This window comes from Sapajus apella, unplaced genomic scaffold, assembly GCF_009761245.1.
Source record: "Sapajus apella isolate SASKATOON/1434 unplaced genomic scaffold, GSC_monkey_1.0 scaffold70, whole genome shotgun sequence".
In the NCBI taxonomy this organism is placed as follows: Eukaryota; Metazoa; Chordata; class Mammalia; order Primates; family Cebidae; genus Sapajus; species Sapajus apella.
Window position 1 is genome coordinate 4,273,884 of NW_022437010.1, and position 14,606 is coordinate 4,288,489.

Consider the following 14,606-nt stretch of genomic DNA (forward strand, 5'->3'; position numbering starts at 1 on the left):
TAGAAAGCTGAACAACATTCCTAGCACAAGCAGTCCTTATTTGCTACCTAATCTGAAGACACTGAAAAATACCCAGGTATGTGAATGGAAACAAACCACATCACAGTGGAGAAATCAGTCACATTCCCTGCCATGGCCATCACATGAAGAACGCTTGAGTTAAAATCCAATGGCGGGGCCAAAAATAAGGGCACTTCCACCAACATTGGCACCACAGCAAACAAAACTTTCTCCATGAAAGGAAACTAACATAAGCTGTGAAAATTTTGCTCTTGAAAAATGATTAAGTCCTCTGGGTATGTCTGTTTTATTCCAAATTCTTCTAAGATTTTATCATAGGAAACTGGGAAACATCTCCCAATGTCTCACGGATTGAACCCACTGGAGGTCACCACCAGGTACGAACACTTACCTGGTTCCTTCTGCCAATCCGATTTGGTCCTGGAGGCTTCGAGGGGGACTTGATGCCCTGGGGGCTCCTGCCATTCTCTGTGACCTTCCCTACACTCATGACCGCCGACATCATGGTGTTGATGGAAGACAGGTCTGAACCTTCCAAGCCAACAGGTGAACTTGACGTCATTGGGACAGGGGTTTAAGCTTCTAAGAAGCCTCTGCCATAAAACTGAAAATCGGAAATTGCTGATGTGATCATGGGGAAGTTTAGGCTTCTGTCATTGCCAGGGGCGCTGGCCATGGCTACTCTAATTGTAATTCGGGTCAAAAACATCCAATATTCTCTTTCTCCAGTTAACAGCCACATTCATGCCCAGAATGATGGAAGCTTTCATCTAAACAAAGTGTTGGCATACTAAGGACTAAATAACCTTGCTTTTTTTTCTGACTGTGCACTACCAACAGGACTCAATGTCATGAGAGGCTGGTTTCTTTACCTTTCCTAATCAAGGTTAGGCAGAAGTGGGAAAGGCCAAGCCAACAATTACAAGGTCCAGAAAGCTGCCACCCTACCAGCACTCTCCTAAGAACCTAGACTCATTTACTACTATAGGAATGTTCTAGACCTAAAACTAGTAATGAGAAACACAGGTTTCATTTAACTCCGCTGCTGTAATACAGTGACTTTGGTCGGGAGCCCGAATTTTATACGAGATTTGAGAAGCCAACGCCATCAGAATTACAAACAAATTTCAAATTGACATATAAAAGCCTGTTTCTTAAAATATATATATATATATACACACACAGGTCACAAAGCCTAGAAAATGGAAAGAAGAACCCCCCTACCACCACCACACTGCTGATTACCTCCATTTTCTGACCCAACTGATAGGCTATGAAATTTCCCCCTGCTGTAGCTATCATCCACATGAAGTAGGAAATGAGTCTGTGTTGACCTCTTTTCTTCTCTTGGTAGCACTTGTTGACACTGGAAGGGAAGCAAAGGTCCAAAATGAACATCTTTTCACTTAGTGAAGAAAAAACTGAAATTGTTTATTTGCTGTAATCTTAGACCACTATATTCACGAAAATGCAAGAAGCACAAATGAGAGGCAGTGTCTGCCTTTCTTTCTTCCAAAACCACATTCTGTAGCTGTTTCTCAACCTTAACTGATCTTAACCCCTGCAGTGCTGCCTGCCACACATTCTCCCAACAGCCAAAAGAACTCTGCAGTATTTTAATTTCTGAAGCTCATATGTATACCCATGCATCAAACTTTCTTTCATACTGTGCCTCAGTCCCTTGCAAGGATGCTCAGGCTCCACTTAACCCATCTCATGCCTCTACCTAAAAGTGACCAAAGACAAAACACTTCAGGCATTTGCTAAAGGCTGAGTTGAGACACTCTTAGGACAGAACCAAAAGAAACCTGATGACATGAAAAGAATGACCAAAGGGAAAACTATGGCCCATGGATATGTCACAATTCACTCCTTCAGGCCATGTGCATGTGTGTTCCTTTTAACTAGAACTATATGGCTACAGGTCTGGCCAGAAGGTATGAAGTCTACTGCTTCCCTCAGTTTATCTAGAAAGATATTCTATAGCTGAAGCCCTACCATAGGTATTAGGATATTAATATCCTATTATCCCACAATGTGTGCTAATAAATTCTACAAGTCCACAACAACAGCTGAAGATCAAGCTCATCATCTCAGCTGTAAGGAGAATGTGTAGGAACAACACAAAAAAGAATATGATTTCTCATAGCTTCCTCCTCCAACTTTAGGGGATATGGCCTAGCATATAAGAAATGGTACCAACCACAGCAGCTACAAATACGCAGTACCTGCCTAAATTCTTACCAAAAGGGGCAAAGAGAATCTTAGGGACAGTACTTGTCTTGTAAAGAGACAAAATGTGCCTTCCTTAATAGACATTTTGAAGCTGTGAATCAAATGGTTTTCCAACTGGTAGGTAAAAGCACTACCTGCAGAAACATACAATTTGGGACTATGGGTCCAGCCTCTTTGCCCACATCTTCTCTATGAAGAGAAGAAAGCTACAGCCAAAATTTAAAAAATAAATAAATCAATAAATAATTCTATACTGCCATCTTTCCATAATGTTTCCCCATGCTAGCAGACCTTAAATTTATGGAAAATTGTGCTTCAGGCTGGACACAGTTGCTCACAACTGTAATCTCAGCACTTTGGAGGCCAAGGTGGGAGGATCAGTTGAGCCTAGGAGTTCAAGACCAGTCTGGCAACACAGCAAGACACCATCTTTATAAAAGATTTTTTAAAATTAAAAGAAAAAGAAAACAGAACTGTGCTTCAAACTTCCTGTTTTTAACTGTCTTTGAAGGTTTATTTTAGGCGATTTCTCTATAGGGATAAAACAAGTACACACAGTGCATACATGAGTGTGTAACAACAATTTTTTTCTTAATGGACTACTAAAAAGAGTCATCAGTTCCCTAGAATTTTTGTAATTGATCACATAATTATGTACTTGATTCATAAATGGATACCTTCAATACTGAAATTCACCTCATTCTTTTAAATGTATATATATATATATATATCTCCCTCATAATTTTAATATACAGAGAATTATCAAATAACTGACTAGAAATCTAGCTTTCCTGTAATTGTTACAAACTTTCCACCAATTTATACTATGAGGTTTGAAGATCATCTTGCTTTCATCATATTACTACAAGTAGAAAAGAGGGCTACTCCCAGCTACTTCGGTGGCCGAGGCAGAAGGACTGCTTGAGCCCAGGAGTTCAAATCCAGCTTAAGCAAAACAACAAGACCCCATTACAAATGTTAAAAGCAAAAACAAACAAACAACAACAAAATGCATGTGTGTATGTGTGTGAAGAAAAAGAAAAAAATGTGGTAGAGTTTGCTCAAGTTGGGGAACACATTAAACACCTTTAAGACTAAATGCAAAATTGTAAGTCATAAAAAATAAATTCTAATTCTATCATTGAATAAGGGAAGAAAGTGGAGAGGAGGGAAATAATAAGGAAACTGACAAAAATATATTCATTAAACAGAGCCAAACTGCCAGTAAGAATTCTTTTCAGTCACGATATCAAAGGCACATTCTTGCAAACTACCTAAGTGGCTTAAATACAGGAAGCCTAGCAAGTCAGTACAGTTAACCAGTGTAAGGGCTGAAAATTGCAAAAGCTATCCCACTTTATAAGGAGAAAAGCCTTGCAAGCTTGTTGTTTCCCATTTTGTCTGGACAGGAAGACATTTGCTAAATGTATTTCTTCCTTGGGGATAAAGTGTGACACTACCCACTGATGACACCAAGTTCACTTATATTTACTTCCTTTTCCTATTTTAACTTTAAGTAAACAGCAATTTTTTTTTAAAAAAAAGAGACTTATCTCTAATCTGAAAGTATAATTAATAAAATGAAACTCCTAGCTACATTGTTTGAAAAAAAGAAAAGAGTCATTGGACTCATCCCTGAGAATCTGTTCCAGAAGCAACCAACAACCAGCCCCTTGGGCTGTGACAAGATTGTGCTTCAGTTTGTTCTTATGTTTTCTGTTTGAGTTCTCCCTTCAGTATCACAGAGCAGGGCAGAAGGGGAAGAAGCTGTTTCAAGGCACAATGAAGCTCATTGTTCTATGTTAGAAAAAAACCCACTGTAACATGTGGGCTCTTCTACATGGATCATCTAACCAGGGAAAGCTAGCCAGTATTAGGTGGTCCTATGTACCCCATACCGCCACCCTGGACAATTCTGGAACAATAACCCAAACTAACCAACCTAAACCCTCCGATACTCAATCTCAGGGAATAAAAGATCATTTCTAACACTTTAAAGCACTTTTTTTCTTTCTAGATATTTAAAATCCTAGACTTTTCATTCTTTCCTCTGTGCCATTTCTTCTCCCTGACATCTCCCCAATATTAATAATTAATAATGTTATTATTATGAAATAAGGCCAGGTGTAGTAGCTCATACCTGTAATCTCAGCACTTTGGAAGGCTGAGGTGGGAGAATGGCTTGAGGCCAGGAATTTGAGACCAACCTAGGAAACACAGCAAGACCCCATCTATAAAAAATAAAAACCAGCCAGGGCCAGGCACAGTAGTTTATGCCCGTAATTCCAGCACTTCGGGAGACCAAGGCGGGTGGATCACCTAAGGTCAGGATTTCAAGACCAGCCTGGCCAACATGGCGAAACCCCATCTCTGCTAAAATTACAAAAAATCAGCCAAATGTGCTGGCGCATGCCTGTAATCCCAGCTACTCGGGAGGCTGAGGCAGGAGAACTGCTTGAACCGGGAAGGTGGAGGTTGTAGTGAGCTGAGACTGCAACATTGCATTCCAGCATGGGCAACACTGCATTCCAGCATGGGCAACAAGAGCAAAACTCCATCTCAAAAAATAAAAAATAAAATAATAAATTAAATTAAAAATAAAAATCACTGGCCCTCTTCTAATATAATCCCTTCCAACTAGAATCAGAGAGCACCGGAAACCCAGATGAAGTTACCAAGTCATAGATATGATCAGCATTATCAAGCAGATCAACCTGGTATTCCAGTTTTTAACACACATGGTCTGGATTTGGGGGGAAGGAGAGAAAAGAAAAAAAAAAAATGAGATGTTCCAGAGTGTGGCTTCCTGAGACAAACCCTTGGTACCCTTTCTCATCCCACATCTCAGGCCCATCAGATCAAGAACTAACAAGTTATAGCTCTAATTTCTTTCTTTCTTTCTTTTTTGAGACAGTTTCACTCTATCACCCAGGCTGTAGTGCAGTGGCATGATCTCGGCTCACTGAAACCTCTGCCTCCCAGGTTCAGCGATTATCTTGCCTCAGCCTACCTAATAGCTGGGACTACAGGCATGCACCAGCACATTTGGCTAATTTTTTGTATTTTTAATAGAGATGGGGTTTCGCCCTGTTGGCCAGGCTGGTCTCAAACTCCTGGCCTCAACTGATCTGCCCACCTTGGCCTCCTCAAGTGCTGAAATTATAGGCGTGAGCCACCGTGCCTAGCCTAGTTATAATTTCAACACAATTTTGCGCCAAAGCCTCAGGAGGACCTGGAATTGGAGGGGGGGGACACAATGATTAAAAGGGAGGTGCGGAGGGCATGGGAAGACTCCACATTCAACATTGTTGTCACTCACTGACAGTCAAAACCGTTTCACTAACCTGTTTTCTTTGTGTTATCAAACTGCCCTCCTTACTGGGGGGCTGAACCTGGCTGGGCCGAAATGTGGGCAGGATCACACCTCAGAGCCATCAGTCCTGGAGCACACAGTTGCAGCAACCTACAAAAACAAGAAAAGGTGATGTTAAAAGAGGATTAAGACCAGAAATGGTCCTCTGCTGAACGTGACCCACTGGGAGTCACAAATAAGGACTACAAAACATTTCTCATCCCTTGCCTGCAATTACAAGCAAGCTGCCAGGAGCCAGGCTGATTCCATCCAGAGTTGTCCCATTAACATCCAAGTAAGAGCTTGGAGCTGAGTGTACCTTGAACAGACAGAAACACCCCTCTCCCCCAGGCAAATTCCAACAACGTCAAGGGAAACACCATGTGAGAATGGCCTGGACCACTGGCTCCCAGCGGAGCTTCGTGCGTCCTGATGGCATGTTCACAGCAGATGCTTACAGGCTGCCAGGTTAACAAGAAGAGAAAAGCAATGCAGTGATTAGTGCTATCAGAAACACAAGGGAAAGAAAGAAGATAGTTGAAGAAATTAAGAAATATACAACTAGGCCGGGCGCGGTGGCTCAAGCCTGTAATCCCAGCACTGTGGGAGGCCGAGGCGGGTGGATCACGAGGTCAAGAGATCGAGACCATCCTGGTCAACATGGTGAAACCCCGTCTCTACTAAAAATACAAAAAATTAGCTGGGCATGGTGGCGTGTGCCTGTAATCCCAGCGACTCAGGAGGCTGGGGCAGGAGAATTGCCTGAACCCGGGAGGTGGAGGTTGCGGTGAGCCGAGATCGCACCATTGCACTCCAGCCTGGGTAACAAGAGCGAAACTCCGTCTCAAAAAAAAAAAAAAAAAAAAATACAACTAGCAGTGGCTCACACCTGTAATACCAGCACTTGGGTAGGCCATGACTGGGCAGATCATTTGAGTTCATGAGTTCTAGACCAGCCTTGGCAACAAGGTGAAAACACTGTCTCTATAAAAAACACAAAAATTAGCTGTGTTGTGGCATGCGCCTGTAGTCCCAGCTATTCTGTAGCTGAGGCGGGAGGATGGTGTAAGCCCAGGAGTAAGCTGAAATTGCACCACTGCACTCCAGCCTGAGCAACAGAGCCAGACCATCTCAAAAAATAAAGTAAGAATAAGAAATATATAACCAAACAGTGCCTTAAAGGATAGATTATTACATCCTTGCCTGGGTGTAAGGAGGAAGTGTTGGTAATACATGTCAAATACGACCAAATGCAGACATTTTTCCTTTCTGTAGAAAGATGCAGAAAATGTCTCAAATTACACATGCCCTTCAAAAGTTTGAGCAAGTCTGCTCTGGAGCGTCAAGGGCTTCAAAGCCCTGTGCTGGGAGAAAACTGGAATGCAGCATTTCCCAGAGCTACACCATGTAGCCACATTCTCTGGCTTTCAACACAGCTTCCCTCAGCTAACGTAAAGAGCACAAAATGGGAGAAAACTCAGAGGTAAAATAAACCCCACACAGACAACACCTACAGAGAAACAACTGCTTGGCATATTTTCTCACTTTTATTCCCCTTTTGGAGCATCTAGAGATAAGCTGCCCAGCTGTGCCACACAGCTGTCACCACGAACCTCAGGACTAACCCGCAGGGATGGCCCCTGTCCCACAAAAGGGGATGCAGAGTATCTCGAGCTGGACATTATGGCCCCCCCACTCCCACCCCACTGAAAAAATGCACATACTCTATACTCAACAATTTTGTTCAGTACCAGGAGGGCTAGAGGCCCTGGAAAACCACCCAGGGAGAGCAAGGTAAGAATCCCTGTTTTGCCTGATATATAACCTGCCCCCTTGTAAACTATGAATAAAGTCCATTTTATTAAAATACCTGTGGAGTTTTCAGAAATGCACAAACAGCCTTTCAGACTATCTTCACCCATCTAAGGTGAAATTAAATACTGTTTTTAAAAAAGAAAGCAAAGTTATTGTTTTTTCATTTTTTTTAAGATGGGGTTTCACCATGATGGCCAGGCTGGTCTCCTGACCTCAGGTAATCCACTCACCTCGGCCTCCCAAAGTGCTAGGATTACAGGTGTGAGCCACTGCGCCCAGTCTTTTTTTTTTTCATATTTTAATTAATGACAAATGTTATTAGGAACAAAGTCTGGAGAGGAAAAGCCCTTTGTTTTTTTTCTAGAAACTGCCGAGATCTTCAAATAAATAGTGTGAACCACAGTTTTATTCATAATTAATAAAAACTTCAAAATAAAAAAAAAAATTAAAGAAACAAAAACAAATAGGCCAGGCACAGTGGCTAATGCCTATAATCTTGCCACTCTGGGAGGCTTAGGCAGGTAGATCACCTGAGGACAGCTCATGACCAGCCTTGCCAACATGCCAAAACTCCATCTCTATTGAAAATATAAAAATTAGCTAAATATCATGGCACATGCCTGTAATCCCAGCTACTTGGGAGGCTGAGGCAGTAGAGCTGCCTGAACCCAGGAGGCAGTGGTTGCAGTGAGCCGAGATTGCGCCAGCTTGGGCAACAGTGAAGATCCATCTCGAAAATAAAATAAAATAAAATAAAAGTACAATAAAATAAACACACTTCGGAGTCAGAACAAGTATCTGTAATTAAAAATTTCCAGCATATAGCTAAGGCTTCCATTAAAATTTAGACCTGCTGCCTCCCTTCATTTTAAAAAGATAACTTAAAAGGTCCACGGAGTGGCTTCCCGGAAGCACACAGGACAGCAAGGAAGAGAGAGGATGGCTTTAGAGCAAGAGGGCTAGGCTGAGAGACTTGACCTTGAAACTTCCATCCTCTTGCCCTTGGGTATAAATGATTTGAATATTGAGAATGTCTTGCAATAAGGCCGAAGTCACTAGGTTGTTTGTTTTGGGTTCTATTAGGCCTCAGGGATTCACAGAGCTTGAAGAGTGGAAAAATACAAGAGTTCTTAGAAGAAGCTTTAAGATACCCCTTACCTCCATCACCAATGCCTCAGAAAAAAAAAAAAAAAAAGACTAGTTGCACCCTAAAGATGACTCCTGTAGGTGAAATGTGACAGAAAGGCTGGGTCTTTGTGGTGTTGGTAAAGGCTGCTAAATTTTTGGATTTGTACTCCCACAAGATTTACGCAAAGCCAATGAAGGCAGGAAGACTAGGAGAGGGCGGAAGTCCCTCTGTGGGGGGAAGGAAAGGCCAGCCCCCAAGCCCCAGGGGAGATAAGGAACAATGCTATGTGAAGCCAGACACAGAAGATTAAGGGGCGGGTCTCCAGGTCTAAGGAGATAGCAATGAAGAGATGAAAGATAAGAGCTGCATCCCAGTTTCTGAAAAACCTAAAGGTGTTTTTTGTTTTTTTGTTTTTTTGTTTTTTTTTGAGACAGTCTCATTCTGTTACCAAGGCTACAGTGAAGTGGCACGATCTGTAACCTCTGCCTCCCTGGTTCAGGTGCTTCTTGTGCCTCAAGCCTCCCAGGTAGCTGGGATTACAGGCCTGTGTACCACCATGCTCGGCTAACTTTAAATTTTACATTTTTAGTTGAGACTAAAACTGGGTTTTTAGGATTTATCCATGTTGCCCAGGCTGGTTGGTCTTGAAAGCCTGGCCTCAGGCGATCCACCCACCTCAGCCTCCCAAAGTGCTGGGATTACAGGCAAAAACCTGAGGGTTCTTTTTTTCTTGTTTGTTTTTGAGACAGTCTCATTCTGTCGCTGAGGCTGGAGTGCAGTGGCATGATCTTGATCTCCGCTCACAGCAAACTCTGCCGCCCAGTTTCAAGTGATTCTCCTGCCTCCTGAGAACCTGGGATTATAGGTGTGTACCACCATGCCCAGCTAACTTTTGTATTTTTATTAGAGATGGGGTTTCACCATGCTGGCCAGGGTGGTCTTGAACTGACCTCACGTGATCCACCTGCCTCGGCTTCCCAAAGTGTTGGGATTACGGGCGTGAGCCACTGCACCCAGCCTCCTGAGGGTTCTTAAAGTGAAATCTAAACTCTGTCCTAAGGCCCCCAGGAAACGTGGAATAAGTTTAGATTCCTAGAATGATGGTTGAGACTCTGGAAAAACATTCTCACAACGATAGAACAATGGGTTTTACAACATTAGAGACCAGGATGGGCACAGTGCAGAGCCTCCACAACGCCCACAAATACTTGGGATGGCTGATCCATGCTATGTACAAGCCTAGTTGATCAATTATTCAGGCCAACCCAGGACAGGCTAAAAGTTTGAGTTAACAGTTCAGACACTAAAATGGTCTGAGCTATGAGGGAGCATGATGAACAGCAAAAGCATCTCTTGAAGAATGGGCTGAGTCTTGGCTAGGCTGGGGGCAGAATCAAACCAGGCTAAATGTTCCACCAGGGGCATGACTGTTCTCTGCCTGCAAAGCTCGGGGCAAAACTGTCTCTTCTAACCACCTCACATGTGCTCTGAAGGCTGGGACAGCTGTGATGACGACTTTGGGTTCCAGGAAATTGATGTGTTTCTTGGCTTAGGGTTCAGGCTATGCCCTGGATAGGGCAGCAACCCATGAAAGTCACCCTACTCACCAACAACCCGTGGCTGGCACAGGCTTTGGTAAGACAGGAGCCTTAGAATGTCACACAGCACCTCTCAGCATCTAAGCAGGATCTACACCATGGGGCACCATAAGCTGCTTCAGCCAACTCTGACCTTCTCTTCTTGGGTAAGAAGGGACTCCTAGGAGGTGGAGGGGAGTTGAGCATGGTGGCTCATGCCCTATAATCTCAGCACTTTGGGACGCAGAGGCAGGAGGATCACTTGAGGCCAGGAGTTCAAGATCAGCCTGGGCAACACAGCAGAACCCCTGTCTCTAACTAAGAAGAAGAAAAAAAAAAGAGGTGGAGGGGATGCATCCCTTGGTACAGGCCACATTCAAGACACGAGTGCAAGAGGTAAAGCGGGGCAACAAATTTGGGACCCAAGATATATATGCTGGCCCCCTCTGGGTGTCTTCTGAGCTCCAAATCATTCCTACACTCTCATCCTCTTAAGACTACAGCAAGCCAGGCACAGTGGCTCACGCCTGTAATCCCACCACTTTGGGAGGCTGAAGTGGGACGATCACTTAAGACCAGGAGTTTGACATCAGCCTGGGCAACAAAGTGAGAGCATATCTCTACGAGATATTTAAGGATTAAACAGGTATGGTGGTACCCTCCTGTAGTCCCAGCTATTTGGGAGGCTGAGGCAGGAGGATCACATGAGCCCAGGAGTTTGAAGCTGCATTGAGCTAGGATGACGCCACTGCACTCAAGCCTGGTCAACAGTGCAAAACTCTATCTCAAAAAAAAAAAAAAAAAAAAAAAAAAAAAGAGACTAATGGTCAAGCTCCTTAACCTGCTATTCAAGGGTCTCCATGCTCTGGCCTCAGTCTACCTTCTGGTTCCATCACACACCAGTCCCCGTGGTCAGTTCCTTTCCCCAGAATATCTGCCTGCACTCCTCTCACAGCCCTATCCCTCATGGCCACGTTCCACATGACTCCCACTGACTCATGGCTCTTGGTTCCAAATTCCAAGACACATTTAAACACTAATTCTGCCATCACACTTAATCATGGCTAACAATTTTTGAGCACCATGTGCCACATGCCACGTGTATTGTCTCATTTGATCCTCATAACAACAACCATATGAGGATTATTCCCACTGTGCAGCCATAAAAACAAAGGTTGAGAGGGGCTGAATCACTTGTCTCCAAGATCCTAGAGCTGTTGCATGGTACAGCAATGTAATAAATCCAGTTTCTGAACTCTGTTAAATTTATTTTGGAAAAGTGTGTGACTCCTGGCCCATGGCTAGAAAGCACAGGTGTCCTCCCTTAGTCACATTCTCTGACTTCTAATAATCTCGCTCTGCATCATTGCTACCCTTACAGATGCTCAGCACCTGGATTTCCATTTCTGCCCCCTGTCAAGGCAGGAAGGAGGAGCACTCTCCTCCCCTTCACCTCTGCCTTCCTCTCCCTGGCAAGAGGCAGGACTGGACTTTCACCACAGTCTAAAAGGTTCACTGCAGCAGGCAACAGTTTGGAAACACTATGCTTGCTCTGCAAAGTGATGGGGCACTTCATGTTCTATACCTTTGTGTTCTAGAAGCAGCCAAGCAAGGGAGGCTCTGCCTGAATCCTGAACAGTCCAGTCCTATCTGATAGGCTGACCTCGCAAAGACCACCAACATGACGCAGGGAGAAATTACTACAGACCCTCCACCAAGCCTCAAGAGCAGGAGTATCCAGCCCTTTATTAGAAATGCAAATTCTCAGTTCCCCATCCCAGACCTACTGAGTCAGAAAACCTCTAGGGGCGGGTGCAGCAGTGTGAGTTTCTGAGTTAACAGCTCTCTAGAGGCTTCCATCCAGCCCTGAGAACCAGCTCACGAAGAAGTACAGGATTTCCCTGAAAACCTTCCTTTAGTGAGGATTTGGGAGAAGCTGCTTGGCTTATTATACACCTCCAGAGTAAAAACCAAGGCCCTGGAACAGAAACAAAGATCCATTCCAACTTTGGTTTTACCTACCACAATAAAAAATAATAAGAAATAAGGGACAGGGAAGAACGAATCTATGCAGGGCTTCCTCAGAAAAAAAAACACATGAGAGGTGGGCTTCAGACAGGCAAGGCCAGCCTGCAGCGCATGGCTGGGAAAACCACGTGGCCTGGGCCTTCTTGCAACCCTGGATCCTAAAAGCCTTCTCTCCAGCAAATGGCAGTTGCCAAGCCTGTGCTACTTCCCGAAAAGCTCCTTGGAAGGGGCGGTGGAATCAATTATCTCCAAACCTGAGCCCTTCAGCCAGGATTCCTGATGGCCCCAGATACCTTTCCTAGCCTCTCTGCTGCTCCTGGGCAGTGAGGAGTGAGCAACAAGGGGCAGGTAAGGGGGAGAACAGTTAAGGAGATGACCTCAAGGGGAGGCAGGCAGCCCTGAGGTTCCCTCCTACAGCCTTAGAAACAGCTCACCATCTACTACAGTTTGTCTCTTAATGGGACCTGAGGGTGGAGGAAAGAAAATCAGAGGTCATTTCCAACAGGCCAGAGTGGCTGCTCCTTACTCTGACTGTATTTCAGGTATCCCACTGATCTTGACCTGGAGCATTTTATTAGAAACAACACAAGCTACTAATGCTCCTTTTCAGAAGGAATGTCGGTTGTTCTTAGGTAAAGGAAAACTTCAATATTTTGTAAAGTGTGGAGGAAGCAGCAGCTTAGGGCAGAGTCATAGGTTCCATGCAGGAAGCAGCTTCTCTTAACAATCTCTTGGACATTTAAATTATTACATTAAATACAACTTCAGCAGGGAAGCACACATTAACTGGGAAGGCAGGGTCCCTGCCTACCAAAGTTATCTACGTCAGTCAGACTATTTAAAACATGAGCCTCGAGAAAGGTGGGGAGATTTTCTGGACAATGCCAGATAAAACCATCCTGTAGTACCCCATTCTTCTTCCTGCACCTCTCTGCAAGGCTCTATGCTTCTTTAAAGGAAGGAAATGGACACAGTCCCAACGATGATAAGCTTTCTTGCTAGTACATGAGGACTATGAAGGAGCTGACTCCATTTTTTGTAGCTCTTCTCCAGGGAGCATATCTTCCTGCCAGTATCTAACTACTGCCAGATTTCCAAGGCCAAGACACAGCTGCTAAATGGCAGCCATTTGTCACACAGCACCCTGCTCCCCTGGGAAGGGACACAGCAGCCCTCGCACCCAACTGTGGGAAGAGCTGAGTCCCTGGCCCTTTCCCAGGAAAACCAGACTTTTCCTAAACATTGTTTTTCAGCCTGCCTGCCAGGACCGGGTATTTCACCACTTTCTTGCCTAACTCAGCAGAAATGTGTATCATTCTCTGAGTAGCCAAGGTGAACTATGTTCTAATAAGAGAGCACCCATGCTGGACCATAGGGGCAGAGGGCCCACAGGGCATCCTCACCTACCCCCAGGACAGGGCAGGGTCTCCTGGGCCAAGGCTGAAGATGTACTTCAGGGGATTAAGTTAAGTAGCATCCCTGCCCTGTCCCACCCTAAGATCTGCTCTCCTGGCTTATCAGGTAGACACCAGGTACAAGAAAGGGTGGGGAGAGGCCTCCACATCACACCTTGGTTGAGAAATTTAAAAACAGAAAAGAATGTTGCATAAGTAACAGAAAATAGGATTCAAGTCAGAGTACACTGGAAGTCTAATATGCATCTAATTATGTTTTTTCCAGAGCACCTCTTTCCCTGATAACCTAGGGCACTGGCACTTGTGACATAAACTCTACGCTAGAAGTATGCTAGGCAATTTACATATATTTAATCCTCCCCCAACTCTTGTAAGGTAATGATTAGGTTATTTGCTAGATATAACACAGCTCTTAAAGGTCTAGCCCAGGGTTGTCTGACTCCAAAAATCTTGTACTTTCTACTGTACCACAAAAAGGGTATTTGAAAAACCATTCAGAGAAGGGTCATTAGCAAGCTAGAGGATTGGGAAACCAAGTCAAGGGGAAAACTGGAAATGGCTAACAGAATGAAGACAAGAGCCAGCTACAAAAGCTGCAGGACTCGTGTGGAAGAGAGGCACACTCGTTGCACGGGTCCACCACGACAGGAAAGAGGCACAAGCAAGCAACTCTGGAGCTCCACGATTCTTTAAACCAGAGCTTTGAACTAAGCCCTCAGATGGAAAGAGCCCAGATAAGGTAATGAGCTTGCTGTCCCAGGAGTCTTCAACCAGAGGGTGGGTAACCACTAGTTAATAAAAAGCAAACAAAAACCCCAGTCAGGCAATGGATGGGAGACCAGGTTAGAAGACTCTTCTGACTTCCAGATTCTGCATTTCTAAGGGGACAATCTTTTATGCGTAACACTTGCCCTCTCTGCATAATACCTTAAGATTCCAGAAGCATGCACAAGAATAAGCCATCACAGCATAACTTAAAAAGCACATGACATGAGGAATCTTTTTTTTTTTTTTTTTTTTTTTTTTTTTTTTTT

The 14,606-nt window shown here is 44.1% G+C and overlaps 1 protein-coding gene across 9 annotated transcripts in view; it reads right to left on the bottom strand.

Moving 5' to 3' along the window:
- Positions 1-14,606, bottom strand: part of RREB1 (ras responsive element binding protein 1) — a 151,010-nt gene that overhangs the window by 72,305 nt on the left and 64,099 nt on the right. For 4 of the 9 annotated variants that reach the window (XM_032250030.1, XM_032250028.1, XM_032250031.1 and 1 more), the window contains exons 2-4: positions 5,601-5,719; positions 1,267-1,387; positions 413-625 (exon numbers count right to left, since the gene is read on the bottom strand). In XM_032250030.1, the coding sequence (XP_032105921.1) occupies positions 413-583 (171 nt within the window). In that variant the 5' untranslated portion in view covers positions 584-625; positions 1,267-1,387; positions 5,601-5,719. Of the gene's footprint in view, positions 1-412; positions 3,199-4,396; positions 4,464-5,600; positions 5,720-14,606 lie in introns of those variants that run through there. The other 5 variants (XM_032250033.1, XM_032250034.1, XM_032250035.1 and 2 more) reach the window with 4 other exon arrangements.